The 27,674-nt window shown below is 39.9% G+C and overlaps 1 protein-coding gene across 11 annotated transcripts in view; it reads left to right on the forward strand.

Annotated features, from left to right (window-relative positions):
• The window catches only part of MBOAT2 (membrane bound glycerophospholipid O-acyltransferase 2), a 148,262-nt gene that overhangs the window by 47,333 nt on the left and 73,255 nt on the right, over window positions 1–27,674 (forward strand). For 6 of the 11 annotated variants that reach the window (XM_054245237.2, XM_078350002.1, XM_078349999.1 and 3 more), the window contains one exon: window positions 15,128–15,205. The exons of 1 other annotated variant lie outside the window; for it this stretch is intronic. In XM_054245237.2, the coding sequence (XP_054101212.1) occupies window positions 15,174–15,205 (32 nt within the window). In that variant the 5' untranslated portion in view covers window positions 15,128–15,173. Of the gene's footprint in view, window positions 1–12,418; window positions 12,484–15,127; window positions 15,206–18,914; window positions 19,024–27,674 lie in introns of those variants that run through there. 4 more of the 11 variants (XM_078350004.1, XM_035273289.3, XM_078350003.1 and 1 more) reach the window with 2 other exon arrangements.

Consider the following 27,674-nt stretch of genomic DNA (forward strand, 5'->3'; position numbering starts at 1 on the left):
TTTTGATGGTTTATGAAAGTTGGAATACAATGATATTTCTTAATCTAATTTTTGCCTCTGGCAATTGCAAATGTTTAGTAGACACTCATGAAAAATTAATTAGGGATAATTTATTCAGTCTCTACCGTATTACCTCTGATAGGCACTGACCTGGTAGATAGCGTTTAGTATTGAGATTTAAATATGACCTCTTAAATAAGCCCAAGTCTGGTCTTTTTTGCTTCGTTCACATCACAATTATATATCACCATTTTCTTCAGGTTTCTCAGGTGTTACTATTTAAACATTTTGTAAATCATGCCATAGATAGTGTATCTTTTTTTAAGCTTTTGATTATGGAGCTTTTCAAACACAAAGATACAAAGAACAATATAATGAGCCCTCATATGCCTGTCACTCAGCTTCAACAATTATTAAAATTCCACCATTCTTATTTTACCCTTTCTCCAACTTATTTTCGTATAGTATTTAAAAGCATATCCCAGTCTATACATTTCATCCACAAATAACTTCAGTATTCATTATATATTTGAGTAGCATATTTCCATAAAGCATTGAGAAAGGCTTGTAGTTCATATTGGCCAATTCCAAGGGACACCTTTCACTTTGTGGTCTATGGAGACAGAGTAGAAGATAAAAATATAAATAGTGTCTCTTACAGTTGTGTAAATTGGCAGTACTGCAAAAGATGAGGATGCATCTCTTTATTTAGAAAACTTTTACTGAGGAAGTGTTCCTTGCTGTGAAGCCTTCTTGGATGCTTCGTAACACAATGCCACAAGTAACCTGATATTGTTAATGTCAGGTAGTCTGAAGTATTTCAAATTATATGTGATAACCAGGATTTCTTTTCTTCTCTTTTTTTTTGAGATGGAGTCTCGCATTGTCACCCAGGCTGGAGTGCAGTGGTGCAGTCTCGGTTCACTGCACCCTCCGCCTGCTGGGTTCAAGTGATTCTCCTGTCTCAGCATCCCAAGTAGCTGGGATTACAGGCGCTTGCCACCATGACTGGCTAATTTGTATTTTTAGTAGAGACGGGGTTTCACCATGTTGGCCAGGCTGGTCTCAAACTCCTGACCTCGTGATCCACCCATCGCGGCCTCCCAAAATGCTGAGTTTACAGGTGTGAGCCACCATGCCCAGTCTTTGTTTTCTTTTTTAAGACAGGGTCTCACTTTGTGGCCCATGCTGGAGAGCAGTGATGTGATCATGGCTCACTGCAGCCTCAATATCCCAGGCTCAGGTGATCAGTCCTTTCATCTCAGCCTCCTGGGCAGCTGGGATTACAGGTACGCGCCACCACAATTGGCTACTTTTTTTTTTTTTTTGAGACGGAGTTTCGCTCTTGTTACCCAGGCTGGAGTGCAATGGCGCGATCTCGGCTCATCGCAACCTCCACCCCCTGGGTTCAGGCAGTTCTCCTGCCTCAGCCTCCCCAGTAGCTGGGATTACAGGCATGCGCCACCGTGCCCAGCTAATTTTTTGTAATTTTTAGTAGAGACGGGGTTTCACCATGTTGACCAGGATGGTCTCGATCTCTTGACCTTGTGATCCCCCCGCCTCGGCCTCCCAAAGTGCTGGGATTACAGGCTTGAGCCACCGTGCCCAGCCCTACTTTTTTTGTATTTTTTAAAGAGGTGGGGTTTTGCCATGTTGTCCAGACTGATCTTGAACTTGTAGACTCAAGCAGTCTGCCCACTTCAGCTTCCCAAAGTGTTGGGATTACAGATATGAGCCACTTTGCCCAGCCAGGATTTTTTTTTTTCAAATGAGTTCTTTATTTTTTTCTTAAAGGAGAAAGCTTTCCGTATTCTTTCTTTGGGAAGAGGGATTGTTTATGCCTCTGTATCATGTGGAAGATAACTCTTTGTTAATTGGGTTATACTCTTAACTAATAGGGATATATTCTTTTGATTTGCATTTCAGTACTTTCTTTTGTAGGCTCAAAGACAATCATATCTGCTACTGATTTAGACAACTTCCCTTTTGGAAAACATGTTAGTACTCTGTAAATATATAGGCATGCCTCGAGAGATGTCGCAGGTTTCATTCCAGACCACCGCAATGCAGTGAATATAAAGCAAGTCATACAAATTGTTTTGATTTCCCAGTGCATTTAAAAGTTACATTTACCCCATAGTCTTCTAAGTGTGCAATATGATTATGTCTAAAAATGTACATATCTTAATTGAAAAATACTTTTAAAAATGCTAAGGAACATCTGGGCCGTGGGTTGTAATCTCTCTGTTGAGAGAGGGTCTTCTTTGATGTTGGTGGCTGCTCACTTATCAGAGTAGTGTCTGCCGAAGGTTGAGGTCGCCGTGGCGAATTCAAAAATAAGGCAACAGTGAAGTCATAGCGATGGGCTCTTCTTTTCACCAAATATTTCTCTGTAGCATGTGATGCTGTTTGATAGCATTTTACCCACAGTAGAACTTCTTTCAAAATTGCAGTCGGACCCTGCTGCTGCTTTATCAACTAAGTTTAGGTAATATTCTAAATTCTCAAGTAAAAGCACAGTCTAAGATGGCTGATTAGAGAATTTCAGCATGCCTCAGCCACTTGGAAATAGCATGATAGTACATAAAGATCAACTATCTGAGCCTAAATTCAAGAAGGAAAACAGGAATTCACCAGAATTGTGAAGGACACCCCAGATCCTGAAGAGAACACTGGCAAACAGCCCCTGTGATAGCATCCAGTTGACAAAAGGGAGTGAAGCCCCAGTATTTGAGAAAGGCAGGAAGCCTCTCTCTATGACTCACCTTTCCACTGGGGATCTGAGTAACCCAGTCTGAGGGAGAGCACTTTGTTTCTCCAAAGCCCTGGAGCTAACTTGGGAAGAGGGTTGGAGACACGTGAGGGACAGACATTGTGAAAAGCTGCAGGCATTTTCCCAGACCTGGGATGGAGAACAGCACACCGTTTTTAATCCAGGCACATATGAAGCCAGCCATTCCTTGGTGACTCAGCAGCATGGCCATGCAGGCATTTCAAATTTGGTCCAGAGATTAGAGCACCGGCTCTGGAGTGAGGTAGAGGCTTTCATAACCATAACTGTGGAAAGCACTTCAGCTGTAGGGCTAGAACTGGGCTTTCCTCCATTGCAAGCCCAGGGCAGGAGGAGAGCTGCTAAGTTGTAGTTTCTCCTGGGCAGCAAGACTTGCAGCCAAGACCAGCTTGGCAACCTGGAACTGATCCATGTGTGCCATTGCCGGGTGCCCCACTCTGCTCTACTGATACTGAGGTATGACAGGGCCTCTGCTCTACCCTTAAGCAGAAATGCAGACATTTGGAGCACCCATTTGCCTGGACCAGCAGCCTGAGCCAACCCCCCTCGCCACCACCCCCATTTCCGGACATAGATCCTGGTGCAGTGAGGCTCTCTGCTCCATGCCCAGGGAGATCTCCAGGCATTCAGAGCACCTGCTTGTCTGGTTCCGCAGCCTGAGCCATCCCACCTTTCCTGGACGTAGATTATGGTTTAAGAGGACCCTCTCTGTTCCGTGTCCAGGCAGATTTCCAAGTATCTGGAATGGCAGTTCTTCTAGATTAGAAGTTTAAGCCTTCCTCCATTCCTATGTAGAGAACGTGGAGCCCAGATTGTTTCCCAGCTGCATGCCTAGGCCAATATTGTGTGCTTGGTGGCTGCCCTCTGGATTCTCCCTTGGCACTAGTGTCTATGCCTGCCATCAATGGATCTGTAGGCCAACCTGCTCTGTTTGGCCCTGCTCTTAGTGCTCCGCCTTCCCCCTGTGGCTGAGTAGGGAGCTTAGACCACTGTACACTCCACAAACCAGTTTATTTATTGCCTGAGGCAATAGAGAGCTTCTGCCGGTAAACAAGGATCAAGTATATACTTAGCCACATTGGCTGCAGCTGGCTTTCACCTTTATAAGCACCATTACGCCATCTATGGACGTGTAGGTTGAACTCTACTGCCCAATATAAAACCTGCCAAGGCTGGGCGCGGTGGCTCACGCCTGTAATCCCAGTACTTTGGGAGGCCAAGGCGGGCGGATCACGAGATCAAGAGATCAAGACCATCCTGGTCAACATGGTGAAACCCCGTCTCTACTAAAAACACAAAAACTTAGCTGGGCATGGTGGTGAGTGCCTGTAATCCCAGCTACTCGGGAGGCTGAGGCAGGAGAATTGCCTCATCCCAGGAGGTGGAGGTTGCGGTGAGCCGAGATCATGCCATTGCACTCCAGCCCAGGTAACAAGAGCGAAACTCCGTCTCAAAAAAAACAAAAAAAAACCCCAACCTGCCAAAAGAAGTGTATAGGGCTATAGAAGCAAAACCAAAAAGTGCTAGCTAGAATTCTCTACAGTCACACTCATCAAGGAGGGAGAAAAAGGAAAAAGGAAAGAAAAAAATCACATTATAGGGAAAGAAAGAAAAAGAAAAAAGCCTTACCTGCATGAAAATAATTACAAAAATTAGAAGTGCCAGCATCTGTAGATGAGAAGGAACCAGTGCAAGAATTTTGGCATCATGCAGTGACACCGCCAAATGATTGCACTAGATCTCCAGCAATAGACCCTAACCAAAATAGAAACTCAGAAATGACAGATAAAGAATCAAATTATGGATTGCAAGGAAGCTCAGTGAAATCTAAGACAAATTTGAAAAAATCAACACAAAGAAACTTCCAGGAAATGAAGGAAGAGGTGAACATCTGAAAAAGGAATCAGTCAGAGCTTTCAGAATGGAAAAACTCACTTAAGGAATTTCAAAATACAATTGAAAGCTTTATCAGTAGACTGGACCAAGGAGACAAAACAATTTCTGAGCTTGGAGACCAGTCTTTGGAACTAACCCAATCAGATAGAAATAAAAAAGAATTTTAATAAATGAACAAAATCTTCAATAAATATGGGATTATGTAAAGTGACCAAGTATACAAATTATTAGCATTCCTGAGAGAGAAGGAGAGAAAGCAAACAACCTGGAAAATGTATTTTAGGGAATAATTCAGGAAATTTTCCTAATCTTGTTAGAAGTAGCTATCCAAATATAAGAAATCCAGAAAACATCTGCAAGATACTATACAAAATGAATATCACCAGGGCATATAGCCAAACTGTCCAATGTCAATGTTAAAGAAAAAATCTTAAAGGCAGCTTGAGATAAAGGGCAAGTAATATACAAAGGGAACCCCATCAGGCTAAGCTCATAAGCCATGACAGATTGGGGGCTATTTTTAGCATTCTTAAAGAAATTCCAACTGAGAATTTCATAACCTACCAAACTATGTTTCTTAAGTGATATAGAATCTTTCCTAGACAAGCAGGCACTGAAGGAATTTGTTACCACCAGACCAGCCTTATAAGAGATCCTTAAGGGAGTTCTAACACAGAAACAAAAGAAGAATACCTGGTACCACAAAACACACATAAATATATAGCCCGCAGACCCCATAAAGCAGCCAAACAATACAAACTACAAAGCAGCCAGCTAACAATGTCATGATAGGATGAAAACCTCACATATCCATATTAGCTTTGAATATAAATGACCTAAATGCTCCACTTAAGAGCCACAGAGTGACAAGTGGAATAAAAAAAGAAGACCCATTCTTCTGCTGTCTTCAAGAAACCCATCTCACATAGAAATGACACCCATAGGCTCAAATTAAAGGGTTGGAGAAAGATCTACCATGCAATGGTGGGGGTGGGTGGGTGGTGAGGAGGGAAAGCAAAGGTCACTATTCTTATATGTGATAAAACAGACATTAAATCAGCAACAGTAAAAAAAAAAAAGGGGGGCATTATATAGTGAATTCTACCTGCATAAAATCATAAAATGACATAAAATTTTACCAGCATAAAATTACATAAAATCCTACCTCTTAAGGGTTCAACTCAAGAAGAAGACTTAACTGTCCTAAGTAGGTACATGCCCAACATTGGAGCACTCAGATTGATAAGACAGATACTTCTAGACCTATGAAAAGACTTAGCCATACAATAATAATGGGAAACTTCAACTCCCACTGACAGCATTAGACAGATCAGTGAGTCAGAAAATGAATAAATTAATTCTGGACTTATACTCATCACTTGACTAGTTGGACCTAATAGACATCCACAGAATATTCCCCCCATCAGCCACAGATTATACATTTTTCTCATCTGCACATGAAATGTACTTCAAGATTGATCACATGCTCAGGCATAAAGCAAGTCTCAATAAATTCAGAAAAACTGAAATCGTATCACCATACTCTTGGACCACAGTTGTAAAAAATGGAATCAATACCAATTAGATCTCTCACAATTGCATGGAAATTAAACCACACAATAGCATGGAAATTAAACAATTTGTTCTGAATGGCTTTTGGATAAACAGTGAAATCAAGGCAGAAGCATAAAAATTATTTGAAATAACTGAAAACAGAAACACAGTATACCAAAATTTCTGGGATGCAGCAAAAGCAGTGTTAACAGGAAAGTATACGGTGCTAAACACCTACCTCAAAAAGTTAGATCTCAGTGATCTAACGTGACACCTAGAGGAACTAGAAAAGCAAGAACAAACTAACCCCAAAGCTAGCAGAAGAAGAAAATAAATAACTAAGATCAGGGCTGAATTGAACGAAATTGAGACCCAAAAATCCAACCAAATAATAAAACCAAAAGTGTGTTCTTTGAACGGATAAAGAGGATCAATAGATTGCTAACTAGATTAACAAAGAAAATCCAAATAAGCACAATCAGAAATGACAAAGGTGACATTACAACTGATCCCACAGAAAGACAAAAAGATCCTCAGAGACTATTATGAACATCTCTATGCACACAAACTAGAAAATCTAAAGGGGGGCCAGGCGCGGTGGCTCAAGCCTGTAATCCCAGCACTTTGGGAGGCCGAGATGGGTGGATCACGAGGTCGAGAGATCAAGACCATCCTGGTCAACGTGGTGAAACCCCGTCTCTACTAAAAATACAAAAAATTAGCTGGGCATGGTGGCGCGTACCTGTAATCCCAGCTACTCGGGAGGCTGAGGCAGGAGAATTACCTGAACCCAGGAGGCAGAGTTGCGGTGAGCTGAGATCGCGCCATTGCACTCCAGCCTGGGTAACAAGAGCGAAACTCTGTCTCAAAAAAAAAAAGAAAATCTAGAGGGGATCTGTTTCCTCTAGATACACAGTCTCCTAAGACTGAATCAGGAAGAAATTGAAACTCTGAACAGATCAGTATTGAGTTCTGAAACTAAATCTGTAATGAAAAACCTACCAACCATAAAAAAAAAAGCCCTTGACCAGATAGATTCAAAGCTGATTTCTATTAGATGTATAAAGAAGAGCTGGTGGCCAGATGTGCTGGCACACACCTATAATCCAAGCTGGGAAGCCAAGCCAGGCAGATTACCTGAGGTCAGGAATTTGAGATCAGCCTGGCCAACATGGTGAAACCCCTTCTCTATTAAAAATACAAAAATTAGCCAGGTGTGGTAGCACATGCCTGTAATCCCAACTACTTGGGAGGGTGAGGCAGGAGAATTGCTTGCGCCTGGGAGACAGAGGTTGCAGTGAGCTGATTGTGCCAGTGCACTCCAGCCTAGCCTATACAACAGGACTCTGTCTTTAAAAAAAAAAAAAAGCAGTGTTCTACTGAAACTATTCAAAAAATTGAGTAGGGACCCTTTACCAACTCCTTCTGTGAAGCCAGCATCAACCTGATACCAAAACCTCACAGACACAATGAAGAAAGAAAACTACAGGTCAATATCCCTGATGAACATAGATGCAAAAATCCTCAACAAAATACCATAGGAAACCAAATTCAACAGCACATCAAAAAGTTAATTCACCATGATGAAATAGGCTTTATTCCTCAGATATAAGGATGGTTCAACACATGCAAATCAATAATTATGATTCACCACATAAAAACAAAAACTATATGATAATCTCAATAGCTGTGTCAGTAAAATCCAACATCCTGTCATGATTAAAAAAACTCATAAGAAACTAGTCATCAAGGGAACATACCTCAAAATATGAAGACCTGTCAGTGACAAACCCACAGCCAATATCATATGGAATGGGCAAAAACTGGAAGCATTTCCTTGAGAACAGGAACGAAAGAAGGATGCCCACTCTCACCACTGTTGTTCAACATAGTTCTAGAAGTGCTAGCCACAGTAAATAGACAAGAGAAAGAAATAAAAGGCATCCAGTTAGGAAAAGAAGTCAAACTCTTGGTCTTGACAATATGATTCTATACTTAGAAAACCCTAAGGACTCCTCCAAAAGGCTGTTAGCACTGATAAATGATTGTAGGAAGATTTCAGGATACAAAATCAGTATACAGAAACCAGCGGCATTTCTATATACCAATAATGTTCAAGCTGAGAGCGAAATCAAGAATGTAATCTCATTTACAGTAGCCACACAGACAAAAAAAATACCCAGGAATACATCTCTCCAGGGAGGTGAAAGATCTTTACAAGGAGAACTATACAGAACACTGCTAAAATAAATCATAGATGACACAAACAAATGGAAAAACCTCTCAGCTCGTGGATTCTAAGAGTCAATGTCATTAAAATGGCCATAGTGCCCAAAGCAATTCCTATCAAACTACCAATGTCGTTTTTTACAGAATTGGAAAAGAGTATGCTAAAATTCATATGGAACCAAAAAAGAACCTGAATAGTCAAAGCAATCTGAAGCAAAATGAACAAAGCCATAGGCATCATACCAATGACTTAAAACTGTACTATAAGGATATAGTAACCAAAACAGCATGACACTGGTACAAAAACAGACACAAACCAATGGAACACAATAGAGGACCACAAAATAAAGTCATACACCTACAGATATCTAGTCTTCAACAAAATTGACAAAAATAAACAGTGGAGAAAGGATTCCCTAGTCAATAAATGGTGCTGGTATAATTGGCTAGCTATATGCAGAATAATGAAACTAGACCCCTACCTTTCATCATGTACAAAAATTAACTCAAGACGGATGAAAGATTTAAATGTAAGACCTCAAACAATAAGAATCCCCCCCCCCAAAAAAAGCTGGGAACATAATTTTATCTGGGCATTGACCATGGGAAAGGATTTATGCCTAAGTCCTCAAAAGCAATAGCAAGAAAAACAAAAATTGACAAGTGGAACCTAATTAAACCGAAGAGCTTCTGAACAGCAAAAGAAACTATCTCCACAGAGTAAACAAACCCACCTACAGAATGGGAGAAAGTATTTGCTAACTATGCATTTGACAAATGTTAATATCCAGAATCTATAAGGAACTTAAACTGTTGAACAGGCAAAAAGTAAATAATCCCATTAAAAATGGGCAAAAGACACGAACAGACACTTTTCAAAAGAAGACTTTCAAGTGTTCAGCAAACGTGAAAAAATCACTCCACATTGCTAATCATCAGAGAAATGCAAATCAAAACCACAGTGAGATACCATGTCATACCAGTCAGAATGGTTGTTATTAAAAAGTCAAAACACAGCAGATATTGGCATGGCTGTGGAGAAAAGAGAGAGTAAATTAGTTCGGCCACTGTGGAAAGCAGTTTGGAGATTTCTTAAAGAATTTAGAATAACTACTGTTTGACCCAGCAATCCCATTACTGGTTATATACCCCAAGGAAAACAAATTATTCTACCAAAAAGATACATGCATTTCCCTGTTAATTGCAGCACTATTCACTAGGTGCTTATCAATACCGGACTGGATAAAGAAAATGTGGTACATATACACCATGGAATACCACACAGCTATAAAAAAGAATGAAATCATGCCCTTTGCAGCAACATGGAAGCTGGAGGCCATTATCCTATGCAAATTAACACAGAAACAGAAAACCAAATATTGTATGGTCTCACTTCTAAGTGGGAGCTAACCATTGGGTACTCATCAATATAAAGATGGCAACAATAGTCACTGGGGACTATTAGAGATAGGAAATAAGGAGGGGTGCAACAGTTGAAAAACTAACTGTTGGGTGCTATGCTCAGTACCTGGGTGATGGAATCATTCATACCCTAAACCTCATCATCATGAAATATACCCAGGTACTGCACATGTACCCCCGAATCTAAAATAGAAGTTGAGAAAAAAGTTTTGTTGTTATTTCAACAGTGTTCACAGTATCTTTACCAGGAGTAGACTGCATCTGAAGAAATTGCTTTCTTTGCTCATCCATAGGAAGCAGTTACTCATCTGTTGAAGTTTTATCAGGAAATTGCAGTAATCAGTCACATCTTTAGGCCCCACCTCTAGTTTTCTTGCTATTTTCCACTACGTCTGCAGTTACTTCCTCCACTTAAGTCTTGAACCTCTCAGTGTCATCAATGAGGGTTGGAATCAGCCTCTTCCAAACTCCTGCTAATGTTTATATTTTGACCTCCTCCTATGAATCACAAATGTATTTAGTGGTATCTAGAATGGTGAATGAATCCTTTCCAGAAAGTTTTCAATTTACTTTGCCTAGCTACATCAGAGGAATCACTGTCTATGGTAGCTATAGCCCTATGAAGTGTATTTCTTAAATAACAAGATTTGAAAGTCAGAATTACTCCTTGATCTGCAGGCTACATAATGGTTATTGTGTTAGCCAGTGTGGAAACATTAATCTCCTTGTCTACCTCTATCAGAGCTCTTGGGTGATCAGGAGCATTGTCAATGTGCAATAATATTTTGAGAGGAGTCATTTTTTCTGAGCAATGGATCTCAATAAGGGGCTTATAATATTCAGTAAACCATGCTGCAGAGCTGCTGTGGTTCAGGCTTTGTTTTTCCATGAATAGAACACAGGCAGAGTAGAATTAGCATAATTCTTAAGGGCTCTAGCATTTTTGGAATGGTAAATGAACACTGGATTCAACTTAAAGTCACCAGCTGCATTAGCCTGTCCTTTGAAGCTTTGAAATCAGGCGTTGACTTGTCCGCTCTAGCTATGAAAGTTCTCAGTGGGATCTTCTTCCAATAGGAGGCTATTTGATCTGCATTGAAAATCTGTTACTTAATGTAGCCATCTTCATTAGTGATCTTTGTTAGGTTTTCTGGGTAACTTGCTGTGGCATCTAGATAACCTCAGCACCTGCTGCTTCACCTTGCATTTTTATTACTGGAGATGGCTCCTCCCTTAAACATCATGAGCCAGTGTCTGCTGGCTTCAGCATTTTCTTCTGCAGCTTCTCCTCTCAGCTTTAACAGAATTGAAGAGAGTTAGGGTCTTGATCTGGACTAGGCTTTGGCTTAAGCAATGTTTGCCTGGTTTGAGCTTTTATCTAGACAATTAAACTTTTTCTATATTAGCAGTAATGCTATTTTGCTTTCTTATCATATGTGTGTTCAGTGGAGTAGCTCTCTTAGTTTTCGTCAATAACTTTTTCTTTGTATTTACAACTTGTCTAACTGGTGCAAGAGGCTTAGCTTTCAGCCTGTATTGGCTTTCGACATGCCATGGTCACTAAGCTTAAGCGGGAGAGACATACAGCTTTTCCTTTCACTTGAACACTTAGAGGCTATTGTAGGTTAATTAATTTGCCTAATTGCAATAGTTCTCTCTGGAATGGGGAAGCCTCAGGAGAGGGAGAGAGACAGAGGAAGACAGAGACTGCCAGTCAGAGCAGACCTAACATTTATCAATGAAGTACTTATGTGGGCACAGTTTGTGGTGCCCCCAAATGATTACAGTAGTAACATCAAAGATCGCTGATCACAGATCACTATAGCAGGTAAAATAATATTGAAAAAGGTTGAGATGTTGTTGAGAATTACCAATATATGACAGAGAGACATGAAGTCTCAGCACATGTATTTGGAAAAATGGGCCAAGAGGCTGACATGATGTAGGGTTGCCACAAACATTCAAGTTGGAAAAATCTCAGTATCTGCAAAGCACAGTAAAGCAAAGTGCAGTAAAATAAGTCATGCCTGTAATTGATCATTTATCTGCTTCTCTTTGGTCTTAGCTTAAAAAAAAACAGCAAAAAACTATGATCTGCAAGTTCCTTTTAAGTGATAATTAATTTATACCTTATTTATTTAAATATCTTTGATAATACCAGTATAGGGTAATGGAATAGAGCTTAAACTCTGAAGGCAGGCAAACCTGTATTCCAGTGTGGGTGCCTTAGTCTGGTGGCTGTATGACTTTGGACATGTTATTTAGCCACTCTGAGCTTCACTTTCCTCATCTGTGAAACAGAACAAATGATTACTGTGAGGAGTAAATCTGTAAAACTACAGAAAGAACATGGCATGATAGCTAGTCATTATGAACATGGAAAGTTACTCAGGGTCATTCATCTGTTATTACCGTCATCCAGAGTGATGCAGATTGGAAATTTTTGTGTTTAATCTCCTTTTTTTTTTTTTTAGCATATATCATAGACTATTGAAGTAACCTACTTATTTGTGTCTTTTTCTCTAGACTGGGTGCTCTCTGAAGACAGAGACTGTCTCATTGACTCTTGTATTTCTAGTGCCTTTCAGAAGGTAGACATTCAGTAAAGATTAGTGAAATAATTGAAGAGGTTTTTAAACCTGTGTTCTTTTTTTTCGCTAAAAATAAACTTTATACTTGCCTTTAGTGTGACTTGAAATTCAGAAGAATTAAAATGTGATATCTGAAAACAAACTAATGTTTTGTGAAAAAGCATTGTTTTATTTTCAAAGGGCTTATTAGGTAGCTTGAAAGATTATGATACACAGCCCATGGGGTTCCATTCTACCTGGCTCTATAAATTGCCCCAAAACAACTTGAGCTTGGATGTCAGTTAGAAAACTGACTAGATTTATAACTTTAGTTTCCTCAATTCTGAAATTCTGAGGATTGGATTATTATAGACTTTAAAGATATCTGTTTTTAATTTTTACTTTACTAATAATACTTAATAGTTGAGTGCTTACTGCATGCTAGATAACCCACTCAACACTTTTTATGTATTATCTCTTAATCCTGAAAAATCTTAAGTGGCTACTGTGTTTATTATGGTCACTTTACCAATGAGAACAAGCACAGGAACTCAGTACTGAAAATTATGAAGAGTATCACCAGTGCATTTATTGAGTAGAAAAGCATCTGAATGCTTGTCATGGTGGTCAGTGAGAGAGAAGTGAATGCATATTTACCTCCTGCTTCTAAACTTGGATCGTTGCAACAGTGAAGGCTTAAACAGCAGGAGGCTGCCCAAATGTTATACTGCACTCCAAAGATGGCCAGACATATCATCTGAATGGTAATGCCAGGAGAGAGGGGGCACCTTAAGGTGATATGAGGCACCATAGCACTGTTTGAGAAGTCAGACTCTCAGCTTCTAAAGTTGTGATATATCCCTCACGTTTCAAGAAATGTAACATAGCAAAGGAACACTGTTTTCCCCCAAGAGTCCTCAAAAATATGTTTTCCGTGTTTAAGTACCTGTATTGAGTTCTGCCCTCAATTTAAGAAGCCCCAAAGGTCTTCTAGCAGTCCTCGTTAGCCTTTTCCCATGAAGTCAGAAGTCAGCCAGTGAATTGCTAGTGTTGGCGATAAATAAGAGGTAGATCATTAATTTGAAAAGTGTGTGTTTTGTTTTTTAAAAAAGCTTTCTTCTATTTCCTTTTATATTCATTTAGGTTTTTCTACTTCCTCTGATTATGATAGTACTCCTGGCCAACATTGTTTTCTCTCTCTCTCTCCTCTCTCTCTCTCTCTCTCTCTGTGTGTGTGTGTGTGTGTGTGTGTGTGTGTCATACAGATAGACTGACCTATTCTGTACAGCATGTCAAATAAGTTTCTCCTGTGGGCCCACCTTGGTGTCTATTACTGATTTACAGTATTCCTATGGAAAAATGTGTTCAAAATTTTGTGTAACTTTTCCACATTGGGGATACCTGTTATTCCATAAAGATTGTTTGAAAGTTATTTTAATCATAGGTTAACACCCTTATTAATACTTTAAAATTAAAGTAGATTTAGAGGTTCAAGGAAAAAAAATACTTTAAATTGTGTCTGAAGATTTGAAATTTTTATTTTATTATTTATTTATTTGAGATGGAGTCTTGCTCTGTCACCAGGTTGGAGTGTAGTGATGCAATCTCAGCTCACTGTAACCTACACCTCCCAGGTTCAAGCGATTCCCCTGCCTCAGCCTCATGAGTAGCTGGAACTACAGGCACGCGCCAACATACCCAGTGAATTTTTTTTTGTATTTCATAAAGACAGGGTTTCACCATGTTGGCCAGGATGGTCTCGATCTCCTGACCTCATGATCCTCCTGCCTCAGCCTCCCAAAGTGCTAGGATTACAGGTGTGAGCCACTGTGCCCCGCCTGAAAATTTTATTTTAAATTGTTCATGCCACCAAAGGGGAAAGAAATGAGAGAGTGTGTGTGCATGCATAGAAATGCATAAATTAGGGATCATTTTGATTGATTTAATCACAGGCATCCTAATCATGTTTTATCTGAATTTTATGGAATGAGTAGATAAATTTTCTCATTTAATGGTAGATTTCAAGAATATTGGAATATTAGAAAATACTGTGTCATGTTAGCCAGAATGTTTGTAGATATATTGCAGCAGATTAATGAATGATTAGATTTATCTAAGGAAGTTTATTTGACTTGAGCCATCATGTATTTAGAATAAATGGATTTGAATATACCCTTTTTTTTTGTAAATTCGAATACTTAGCACTTTTTGTTGTTTTGTCAATTGTACTGTTGAAAAGGTAAAGGCAGAGTACAAAGTTGGTATTGGAGAAACTAGTTTGGGAAAACAACTGATGTTCTGACAGGGCAATTCTGAAATTCATATTACTTTTTAAAATAATCATTATGAATTACAATTCATACAATATTGCCTTGAGTTATGAAGAGCCACGTAATCCTACACGGCCTCCATGCAGCCAGGAGCGTGGAGTGCTGGGCACTTGGCATGACTTTAGGCCTTGTTTATTTCTTCCACTCTCTGGAGCCTGTGGTATGGGACTCCCTCTTTAGCATGTCCACAGAAGTTTAGGCCTCAGAGGGTTCATTCCTTATTTTTTTTCTGGGGGTATTCCATGTTATACATAAGTATTTTTTAGCTAAATTCACTTCAGTTTGATGTTTGTGACTGGGCATCCCTCTTCTAATAGTGCTCTTACTTTTTATAGGTATGCCTTACATTTTCTTGTACAAAGTGGAATTTCCTACTGTATCATGATCATCATAGGGGTGGAGAACATGCACAAGTAAGTATTCACTTTGTTCACATGCAAGTACATATTTCACTTAAATAGAATTGCGTTAGAATAGAATTTTATTTATTACATTAAAAGTAATTCTCAATTACGATAACATTTTAAAGAATTGTCATAAATACAAAAACAAAGTCATTGTATACATCATTCTTCTTTTTACTTAAAGCACCATTGACATTTTGGGATGGATGAGTCTTCGATGTTCAGGACTAACCTGTACATTTTAGGATATTAAGTAGCATTCCTGGCTTTTACCGCCTAGATGCCAGTAGCACCCCTTGAGCTGTGACAACCATAAATGTTTCCAGATATTTTCAGCTATCTCTTGGAGGAGTGAAATTGCCTATTGTTAAGAACCGCTGGTTTAGTGTGTTGATGATAGCAGTGGAGAGATAGAGAGAAGTGAGTAGGTTAGAGAGAGATTTAGAAGGACTGGTAGGAAATAAAGTGTCAAGGATGACTTCCATGTTTCTAGCTTGAATGGTAGGGTAGATGGAAGCACTGTTTTCTGAGGTGGGGAGCATGTTGTGGGCATAGAGCATTTCAAGTGGGTATGTATTCAACCCCTAAACAGTACTTGCTGTATAGTAAACACTGAATTTTTTGCTGTGTAAATGGATGCTGACTTTAAGATATCTGTAAGACATGTGAGAGGAGATGGATAACTGAGAAGATGTGTAGTAGGAATTGGGTAGCTGGACTAGAGATAAAAGTTTGGGAATAGAGATGGATAAAATGTACTTGGTTGAAAACCTAGGGACAGAATATATCAGCAGATCCTGCTGGGGTGTTTTGCAGTGTCTGAACTGTGATGTATGACATATGCACCATATTTCTGAATTCTGAATCACATATGTCTGTAAAAGCTTTGTCTAAGGAATCAGACCAATGGCTTTAATTAGCTTGTTTCTAAGTCTCATTCTATTTTGCATTTTCTTTTTTTTTTTGAGATGGAGTTTTGCTCTTGTTACCCGGGCTGGAATGCAAGGGCGTGATCTCCGCTCACCACAACCTCCGCCTCGTGGGTTCAGGCAATTCTCCTGCTTCAGCCTCCTGAGTAGCTGGGATTGCAGGCACGCACCACCATGCCCAGCTAATTTTTTTGTATTTTTAGTAGAGATGGGGTTTCACCATGTTGACCAGGATGGTCTCGATCTCTTAATCTTGTGATCCACCCGCCTCGGTCTACCAAAGTGCTGGGATTACAGGCGTGAGCCACTGCGCCCGGCCCTATTTTGCATTTTCTGTGTTTGGCACTCAGTCACCCTCTGTTGTAATGTGTACTGTCTTCTCAATTTCCATTGACACTGCCTGCACTGACTTTTCTTTTTCCTCTGTAAACTAACAGTTACAAGTTCCTGATGTTTTAATTTTTATAAGAGGAGAAAGGATATTTAGATGGTGTTTCAGATGAAGCTATTTTTAGGGGATTATGACCCTATTTTTTAAAAAACTTGTACCTCTGACAGGTTCAAAGTGATGCTACAATTAATATCTGATGCAAAAGATATTAACCAGGTTTAGATGAGATTAGATTACTGAAAACAGGAGACTTACATATATTTTGGCTAAAGCAAAAGTAATCTGCTTTTCAGTTGGAAGGTTGGTAAATTTTGTGTTTAGAAATGGCAAATTCTTTCTTTTTCTGAAAGGCAGTTACAGTCTGTGAAGTTAACTTAATACTTTAGACCTGCATTGTACAGCATGACAGCCCCAGCATACATGTGAGCGTAGAAATTTAAATTAAAATGGAAAATTCAGTTCCTTAGTTACACTAGCCACATGTGGCTAGTGGCTACATTGGACAGTGCAGATAGAGAACATTTCTGTCATTACCGAAAATGATATTGCGTAGTGCTGCTTTAGAGACATATAGTTGTATAAAATTAGGAATGCTACTCTTTTACAGTAAGCAGGGAGATAATGCTACTTGCTTAATGCTGCTATTTAGGTTAGAATCTTGGTGTTGGAATTTGACACTATTGATGTAGAAGATTAGGGCAGGTAAGTAAGGTTTGCCATGTAAGTAAATTGCTAGGGTTAGCAAAAAATAGCCGGTGGATAATTAATTGGAAAAGTGTGTATTTTGATATCTTTTTTAGCTCTCTTCTATTTAGCTTATACCCATGAATATTTTTCTATGATTTGACTTTTTAACTTTTTTTCTTGTTATCTGAATATGCTCCCCCCGCTTTTTTTTTCTGTTTAGGCCTTTACAGTAATTAACAATGTGTAATGGGTCAGACTTTAAAGTATTTCACCCAAATACTCTAGATGGGACTTAGAGCATTTTTATGTATTGTCCAAAGTTATTGTTTATGTGCAATACAATCTGTTAATTTCTTTCAATCTAGTTTTACATGCTATATATGTATCTTACATTATGTTTTAACATATTTCTTTGACCAGGCAGAGTTTAAGTCTTTAAAATGAAAGATTTGAACTTATCTGAGTACTAAACAGTTTTTAAATTCTTGCCTCTCTGCTTTATGATTTTTTTGCTTTAGCTCTTTATGAGATATTCATAATGGAGTAATTGCACTTGCTTTGATTGACCATGTATAAATTCAAATATTTAAGTATATATACACTTAATTTTTGTAATTCCCTTTAAAGTTTTCATGATGTGTTTTATTATTCTGATGCATATCTAGATAATTTATTTTTAAAATGCAATCTAGACTGGGCACAGTGGCTCATGCCTATAATCCCAGCTCTTTGGGAGGCTGAGACGGGTGGATCACTTCAAGCCTGGCCAACATGGGGAAATCCCGTCTCTACTAAAAATACAAAAAATTAGCCAGGTGTGATGGCTTATGCCTGTAATCCCAGCTACTCGGGAGGCTGAGGCAGAAAAATCACTTGAACCTGGGGGGTGGAGGTTGCAGTGAGCCGAGATTGTACCGCTGTACTCTACCTGGGTGACGAGTGAGACCTTGTCTCAATAAATAAATAAATAAATAAAAATAAAATATAATCTATTCTAAAATTCAATGCTTTTTCCTAGTCTGTATTTTCATATAAGCTTTGAAATTTTTGAGGAAAAAGTTGAACAGATTACATAATAGAGGCAAAGAAAAGAGTGTTTAGGGACAGAATACCCTATATGTCTTAGTTTGAGCTGTGGTAATAATATACCTTAAACTGAGTGTCTGATAAACAACAGAAGTTTATTTTTCCCAGTTCTGGAGTCTGGGCTGTCCAAGATCAGGGCGCTGAAAGATTTGGCGTCTGGCATGGACCTGCTTCCTGGTTCATAGTCAACTGTCTTCTTTCTAGCGTCACATGGTGGAAGGGGCAGGAGAGCTCTGGATGTCTTCTAGAAGAGCACTAATCCCACACATGAGGGTTCTGTACCCATGACCTAATCACCTCCAAAAGGGCTTGCCTCCAAATATCCTCATATTAGGTTTCAACCTGTGAGTTTTGGGGCAAACACTCTATAAGCACTATATATTATGATATTAATTCCCCTTAACTGACATAGCAGGAATTGAAGTTTCACCATATTCACCCAGCACTTCTGAGAGCAGATTTGGCAAACTGTCTTCGTGTAAAGACCCAGATGGTGAGCTTTCAGCTTGCAGGGCAGACAGCCTCTGTTGCTCTTCCACTCTTCTGTTGTCGTGCAAAGGTATCCATAGACAACGTGTCAACAGGGAGCACGGCTGTGTTTCAGGAAAACTATAATTTCAAAAACAGTTGGTGCACTGCATTTGGCTTACCTGTATTCTAAGCAGACTCCTGTCACAGGGATTTTTAAAAAGAGCAGGAGGCAGAGAGACACCTTTCCTACTAGCTTCAAAAATGTAAGTTTGCTAAGTGGTAATTTTAAACTTGCTATAGCACAGCTAATGAAATAAATGAACTTTTCAAAATAAATGACTTATTGTAGAATATTGTTCTGAAGCAGGTGATTTTTAAAATGCTGATTGAAATGTTTGCCTTTCTCTTGGTATAGCTTTTGTGTAAAAGGGGAGTGAAATAATGTAAGGCTTGATGTTTAACACTTGAAGTGAGAAATATGCAAAACAACATAAAAGGAATAGTTAAATCACAGGATGTAAAGTCAGTATATAAAAATCAGTATTATTTCTATACATCAGAAATGAATAGTCCAAAGTAAAATTTTAAAAATCCATTCACAGCAGCACCAAAACGAGCAATATGTTTAGGAATGAACAGAATGAAGTGCAAGATCACTACACTGGAAAGAAAAAGCATTGCTGCAAGAAATTAAAGAAGACCTAACAAAGTGGAGAGAGACACCATGCTATGTATTGGGGGACTCAATTCTTGTTAAGATGGCAGTGCTTTCACTTTCACATTTGAGCAACAGGTTCAATGCAATCCCTGTTAGAATTGCAGCTGGGTGTTTTGTGGAAATGGACAAGCTGATCCTAAAATTTACATGGAAGATAGCCCCAAAAGAAGAAAAAAGTCAAAGGGCTTATCCTGCCTTATTACAAAACTTACCACAAAACTAGAGTAATTAAAACAGTGTAGATTGACATGTAAATTAGTTGAACAAAATATGGTCAAATGATTGTTGACAAGTGTGTGAGGGTAAGGCACTGTGGGAAGGGATTACTTTTCAACAAATGGTGCCATAAATTAGATATATACACTCAGGCCAGGCCTGGTGGCTCTCACCTGCAATCCCAGCACTTTGGCAGACTGAGATGGGAGGACTGCTTGAGCCCAGGAATTCAAGAGCAGCCTAGACAACATAGTGAGTCCCCATCTCTAGAAAAAAAAAAGTTACACACATGCAAACAAGTAAATAATAAATCTTGGGCCCTACCTCAGAATGTACACAGAAATTAACTCAAAATAGACCAGAGACCTACATGTGAGAAAAATCTATACAAGCTTTAGGAAAAAATAGAAGAAAATATATTTGACATTGGATTAGGCAAAGATATGACATTGAAAGCATAAAATAAAAAGAAAATTAGTAGATTGGACTTAATGAAAAGCCACAGACTAAAATAAAATACTTGCAAAATATATATCTGATAAAGGATTGCATCCAGAATATTTAAAGAACTCTTACAACTCCATATTAAGAAAATAGTCCAATTAAGAAAGGAGCAAAAGATTTGAATAGACATTTCATCAATAAAGATATATAGATGCAAAGTGAACATATGAAAAGATACTCTGCGTCATTAGTGTTTAGCAAAATGCAAATAGAAATGACAAAGATACCAGTTCACACCCTCAAAGAATGGCAGCACCAAGTGTGTGCGATGCTGTGGGGAGAGTAGAAACTTCACACATTGCTGGTAGGAATATAAAATAGGGCAGCCGCTGAGGGAAAGCGTTTTCAGTTACCTAAAAAGTTAAACATATACTTCCCATAAAACCTAGTAATTCTACTCCAAAAGAAATGGAAACATATCCTCATGGCCACCTGTCTGTGAACACTTAGGGCAGTTGTTCATAATAGCCCAAGTTGGAAATAACCCAAGTGTTCATCAGCAGTGAGCGAGCTGTGGTATATCCACGCAGTGACAAGAGATACTTCTGAGCAGTGACAAGCAATGTGCACGTGCTGCAGCGTGGATAAACCCCAAGTCCACATGCTGCGTGAAAGAAGCCAGCCACAAGAGACTAGCTTATAGGATGCCGTTTATATGAAATTTCTGTGCAAGGCCACACTGAGTGACAGAAAGCACCAGTGGCTGCCCAGGGGCAGGGGATGGGAGTGAGGATTCACTGAAGATGGGAAGGAAGGAACTTTTGGGGCGATGGAAGGATTCTAAACCTGCACTGTAGTGTAAATTTACTAAAACACAATGAGTTGTACACTTAAATTAGGTAACTTTTATGGCATGTAAGCCTACCTCAAAGCTGTTTAGAAAAGATAAACCTTATAAAGGGGAGGGCGGCAAGGAAGGCCAACATTAAAATAAAATTGAGGCACAGCTTGAATGTTGGTTTAAGGATTTTGTATATTCTCTCACTGAAGAAAATGTGTAGATGTTCATATACATCTGTATTTTTCTGAGCTGAAAAGGTGAAACATGAGAACGAGCACTGACCCTCAAAGGAAGGTGCCCTCAGAGGAAGGAGGTCTAGAGTCGAGGGGGCGACATGGTAACTGTCTTCAGATGCTGGAAGGGAGTAGATGTGTTCGTTCTTTGGCATGCTAAGATGGAATACCACCAGATGAAATGTGAAAAGGCACACATGACCCAAGGAAGGACGGCCTCGGGTACAGTGAGAATGTTCAACAGTATGAACATTCCATTTGTGGAATAGTGCATTTGCCATGGGAGATCTGTCAGTTGATGCTGAGGGGACATTTTGGTTTGCATGCTGTAGGAGATCATGCCAGGTGCCTTCTCCATTCCCTTCTGGTGGGCATTCCTGACAAGCCATGGCAGGAGCTGCTAGCATGATGTATAGCTGTTCATGAGTGCCTTCCCCTTAAATCTGTAAAGAACTAAAGAAAATTGAGAAGTTGGCCAGGCATGATGTCTCATGCCTGTAATCCCAGCAGTTTGGGAGGCCAAGGCACGTGGATCATGAGGTCAGGAGTTTGAGACCAGCCAGACCAACATGGTGAAACCCCGTCTCTACTAAAAGTACAAAAATTAGCTAGGCATGGTGGTGCACACCTGTGATCCCAGCTACTTAGGAGGCTGACGCAGGAGAGTTGTTTGAACCCAGGAGGCGGAGGTTGCAGTGAGCCGAGATCAAGCCACTGCACTCCAGCCTGGTAGACAGAGCAAGACTCCATCTCAAAAAAAAAGAAAAGAAAGAAAGGAAAAGAAAAGAAAAGTTCTATCATTGCACATTGACTTCTTCCCTGTTCTCTGCCTTTTTATGTCTTAGCTCATTTGTTTCTTCTCTTTAGATTCTCAGTACCTCGTTTTCTATCTCCCATTAAGACGTAGAAGGGTGGAGGGGGCTAATTGTGTGCCCCACTGTCAGTTTTACTGCTTTAGAGGTGTTGGTGCCTCATTGCATAAGCAAGCAGAGAGTGAGTTATTGGGTAACTGAGGATGTATAGCTGGAAAACAGTGGGTTTGAACCTGCATCTGTTCTACTCTGAGCATGCTGTTTTAAGTAATCTAATTTCATTTGACTGAAATTTATTTGCATGATCTGTCACAGGTAATTTGCCCTTTATCTCTTTTTATGAAATGAAAAACTATTGCTTTTAAAGAAATTATAGATATCATCAGAGGAGAATCTTTGTTGAGAGGTAGGATGAGAAAGTTCAAGTGAGTTTCTTTCTCTTGATTTTGACATGAGATGTTTTAGAACCGTTTCCAAAGTTTATTCTGTGTGTGTATGTGTTTGAAGATTAGTCCCAGGAAAGGATTGACTGTGTGTCTTTTTTGGCCTCAGAAGACCTCCCTGCTCTGCAGGGATTGTGTGCTCTGGAAAGCAGCCACCGAAGCCCGTTTTCTAGGACCTGTGTGGTGCAGAGGGTCCGAGAGTGTCTTTGCTCTGACTGTGTCTCTGACCCTGCAGCCTGGCATAAGGTTGCTTGCTTCAGCAGAAGCTCTGAAGCTGTGCTCCAGCCCTGATCTCCTTGTCCTAAAACCTTCCTTCATCCCTGTCATAAGACATTTTCTCTCTGTGCACCCGCTGCAGTTCATGCCATCAGACTCTGTCTTGCTGTTTTCTTTGGCCTCAGCACTCCCAGGACCTCTGACTCTAGGTTTGGACGAATGAGCAGCAGGATTTACTCGAGCGCCACTTTGCTGGGGCTTCAGGCCTCCCTCGGATTCAGCTATGGAGTATGTTCCTCAGGCACAGGACATGGGTGTGGGGGGACAGGTGACTGCCAGAGGGCAAAGGGACAGAATTGAGGTTAAATTCCTAAGATGCACAAGTATCAGTCTCCATTTAGTAGAAAGATTCCTTCACTGTTTTGTGGTAGACAGTTCCAGTGAGGGTGATGAATTGTGAAATCAGGCTGTTTTATTGGTTCATTCATCATTCATCTTATTTATAAGACCAACTTGGCACCCCTCTCCTGTGTCCTAGGCACTGTTCTCAGCTTCTCCAAGTTCAGTATGGTGGGAGTCCTGTGAAAACATTTTAATACTGTGTGCCCAGGGCTCTGGTGGGAGAGAGTTTACAAAAATAGCTAACCCCGCTAGGAGCAAGCAGCTCAGGGCAGAGCTTCCTGGGGGGCTTGGTATATGCATTAGATATGAGGACCCTAGGTAGCTGAAGAGGTAGCAGGGGCAGACTTTATTGCAGGACAGACAGCACAGGCAGAGGTGTCGAGGCATGAAATATGGCGTGGAAGCACTGGCAGCTTAATAAGTAGCCTTACTATGGGGGGGGTGGTGGTAGTGGTGGTGGTGGTGTGTGAGTGTACACGTGAGAGAGAGAAAGCGTGTTCACATGCATATGAGCTTGGTGGGGTGGGGTGACACTGTTACATCTCAAGGCATGCTTTCCCAGCCATTTCCCTTGGCCACAGTATATTGTTTGTGTAATAGTCCTCTCATTCTCTCAAATGAGAAACAAATGCATCAAATGTGTTTCATGTACTAAGGGAACAGAGATATAGACAGGACTAACTTTCTCTTTTATCTAGCATTTATTTAGTATATACGATTTTAGAATAGACACACCTGTGCTTTGCCTATAAAAAAATGTATGAGCTGGCTATGGAAATAATTCCTACATGTGTCTTGATGTGTGCCACAACCAGCACCATTTAAACAAGGCCCCGGGGCAGATGCATTGTCTGTGCTTCGGCTTCCCTCACATAGAAATTCAGTTTCGTGGTGGCAGTTACATGCACATAGCACTGTTTGACATAATCTTGCTTGTTTATGTCTTGGTCTGTCTCACCAGCGAGCGCGAGTGCTAGGGGAGCACATCCTGCCTGTCTTTCACACCACTTCATCCCTAGGGCCTCACAGAATGCCTGGCATGTGGTAGGGTCCCAATAAATACTTATTAAAAGAGTGAGTTTAGGATACAGCCTGGTTTTGTCTACCCTCTACTCACCCCGTTTTCTTGTTCTTCATGACTACACTTCCTTCCTTTCTGGAAAATGTGTGTTTTCTGCAGGTTTGTTTTCCTGTGTTCCTTCTGTCTGGAGTGTTCTTCCTCCTCCCAACCTCCCTCTCCTCCTGACTCTCAGATTTTACCGTATCACATCCCTAGCAAGTCTTACTGAGATGTCTCAATCTAGGACAAATGGTTTGTTGCACATACTCTCATGGAATTGTGTTCCTTTCCTCCTGAAAATCTATCTTGGTTCTTAATCATAATTGTTTGAGAGAGTTACTCAAGAAATGTGTTTTGCCCTCATTGACTGCAAATTCTGTGATGGCCATTATGCCCTGCCTGTTTTGTTTTCTGAATGTAGTCAGTACCTAAGAGATTGTATGCTCTCAGTAAGTGTTCACTGGTGAATAAGTGAGTGATGATGTGACTTCTGCGTCAGAGCACACCTTGTCCAAGGAGCCCCCTTGAGCTCCTGCTTCCTGGCCATAGACCCTGCCTCACTTAGAATGCTAGGATCTACTTCAGGTCCTGTTCAATGGGGGTCTTGTGAAAGCCGCTGTGGACTCCCTGTCTCCTTCTCTGTGCCCCTGGAGCAGTGTCTCATCCCTGATTATTTTATTTTATTTTACTTTAAGTTCTTGGGGTACATGTGCAGATCTTGCTGGATTGTTACATAGATATACACATGCCATGGTGGTTTGCTACCTCCATCCCCCGGTCACCAACATTAGATATTTCTCCTAATGTTATCTCTTCCCAATTTCCCCACCCCCTGCTACCTCTCCCCTAACCCCTCATTCCTCAACAGACCCCAGTGTGTGATGTTCCCCTCCCTGTGTCCATGTGTTCTCATTGTTCAACACCCACTTATGAGAGAGAACATGTGGTGTTTGGTTTTCTGTTCTTGTGTCAGTTTGCTGAGAATGATAGTTGCCAGATTCATCCATGTCCCTGGCAAAGGACATGAACTCATCTTTTTTTATGACTGCGTAGTATTCCGTGGTGTATATGTGCCACATTTTCTTTATTTCCAGTCTATCTTTGATGGGCATTTGGGTTGGTTTCACGTCTTTGCTATTGTAAACAGTGCCACAATGAACATTCGTGTGCATGTGTCTTCATAATAGATCAATTTATAATCCTTTGAGTATATACCTAATAATGGGATTGCTGGGTCAAACGGTATTTCTATTTCTGGATCCTTGAGGAATTGCTGCCTTCCACAATGGTTGAACTAATTTACACTTCCACCAACAGTGTAAAAGCGTTTCTATTTCTCCACATCCTCTCCAGCATCTGTTGTCTTCAGATTTTTTAATGATTGCTATTCTAACTGGTGTGAGATGGTATCTCAATGTGGTTTTGATTTGCATTTCTCTAATGACCAGTGATGATGAGCATTTTTTCATATGTTTTTTTGGCCACATAAATGTCTTCTTTTGAAAAGTATCTGTTCATATCTTTCCCCCACTTTCCTGATGGGGTTGTTTGTTTTTTTCTTGTATATTTGTTTTTGTTCTTTATAAATTCTGGATATTAGCCCTTTTTCAGAGGGGTAGCTTGCAAAAATTTTTTCCTATTCTGTTGGTTGCCTGTTCACTCTGATGATTATTTCTTTTGCTGTACAGAAGCTCTGGAAGTTTAATTAGATCCCATTTGTCTATTTTGGCTTTTGTTGCCATTGCTTTTGGTGTTTTAGTCATAAAGTCCTTGCCTATGCCTATGTCCTGATTGGTATTGCCTAGATTTTCTTCTAGGGTTTTTATGGTGTTAGGTTTTAGGTTTAAATCTTTAATCCATCTGGAGTTAATTTTTGTTTAAGGTGTAAGGAAGGGGTCCAGTTTCTGCACATGACTTGCCAGTTTTCCCAACACCATTTATTAAACAGGGAATCCTTTCCCCATTGCTTGTTTTTGTCTGGTTTGTCAAAGATCAGATGGTTGTAGATGTGTGGCATTACTTCCGAGGCTTCTGTTCTGTTCCATTGGTCTATATCTCTGTTTTGGTACCAGTACCATGCTGTTTTGATTACTGTAACCTTGTAATAGAGTTTGAAGTCAGGTAGCATGATGCCTCCAGCTTTATTCTTTTTGCTTAGGATTGTCTTGGCATTGTGGGCTCATTTTTGGTTTAAGATAGTTTTTTCCAGTTCTGTGAAGAAGGTCAGTGGTAGTTTGATGGGGGGGGGGATAGTGTTGAATCTATAAATTACTTTGGGCAGTATGGCCATTTTCATGATACTGAACTTTCCTAACCATGAGTATGGAATAGTTTTCCATCTGTTTGTGTCCTCTCTTATTTCCTTGAGCAGTGGTTTGTAGTTCTCCTTGAAGAGGTCCTTCACGTCCTTTGTTAGTTGTATTCCTAGGTATTTTATTCTCTTTGTAGCAATTGTGAGTGGAGGTTCACTCATGATTTGGCTCTCTATTTGTCTGTTATTGGTATATAGGAATGCTTGTGATTTTTGCACATTGATTTTGTGTCCTGAGAATTTGCTGAAGTTGCTTATCATTTTAAGGAGATTTTTGGCTGAGACAATGGGATCTTCTAAATATACAATCGTGTTATCTGCAAATAGAGACAATTTGACTTCCTCTTTTTCCACTTGAATGCCCTTTATTTCTTTTTCTTGCCTGAGTACTCTGGCTAGAACTTCCAATACTATGTTGAATAGGAATGGCGGGAGAGGGTACCCTTGTCTAATGCCAGTTTTCAGAGGGAATGCTTCCAGTTTTTGCTCATTCGGTATGATATTGGCTGTGGGTTTGTCATAAATAGCTTTTATTATTTTGAGATACCTTCCATTAATACCTAGTTTATTAAGAGTTTTTAGCATAAAGGCTGTTGAATTTTGTCAAAGGCCTTCTCTGCATCTATTGAGATAATCATGTGGTTTTTGTCTTTGGTTCTGTTTATGTGATGGATTACATTTATATATTTGTGTATGTTGAACCAGCCTTGCATCCCCAGTCATCCCTGATTCTTGTACCTGCAGCTTCTCTTGCCAGACTGTACTGTTTCTGTTCCCAGGGAAGAAGCAGAGGGGTGGAAATGAGGGAGGGGCTGAACATAGGGAGCTGCTCCACTTAGGCTGTGGAAGAAGGGGAAGAGAAATCTGTTTCAGGCATACCTAATTGGGATTAGGACGATATTTTCCCTGGAGAAGGTAACACAATGTGGCCATGTTCTGCGATATTCAAGAGTGGAAGTCTGTTAACCTTCAGAAATTAAGCTGAAAATTTTCTTTATAACTTGGCAAGTAATTTTCAACAAGATGAATGACCTAAGGGAAAAAGGTAAAAGAGTATATGCAATAAAATTGAATAGATCTAATGGGTTACCTTGTATGGAATTATGTTGTAAAAGCTGCAGGAAAATGATTTTAAACCTCCCATCACAGAGCTGTAGGAAAGTGATTTTAAACCTCCCATCACATGGCTCAGCTGCCCACCAATTTGAACAAACATTT

Source organism: Callithrix jacchus, chromosome 14 (assembly GCF_049354715.1).
Source record: "Callithrix jacchus isolate 240 chromosome 14, calJac240_pri, whole genome shotgun sequence".
Taxonomy (NCBI): domain Eukaryota; kingdom Metazoa; phylum Chordata; class Mammalia; order Primates; family Cebidae; genus Callithrix; species Callithrix jacchus.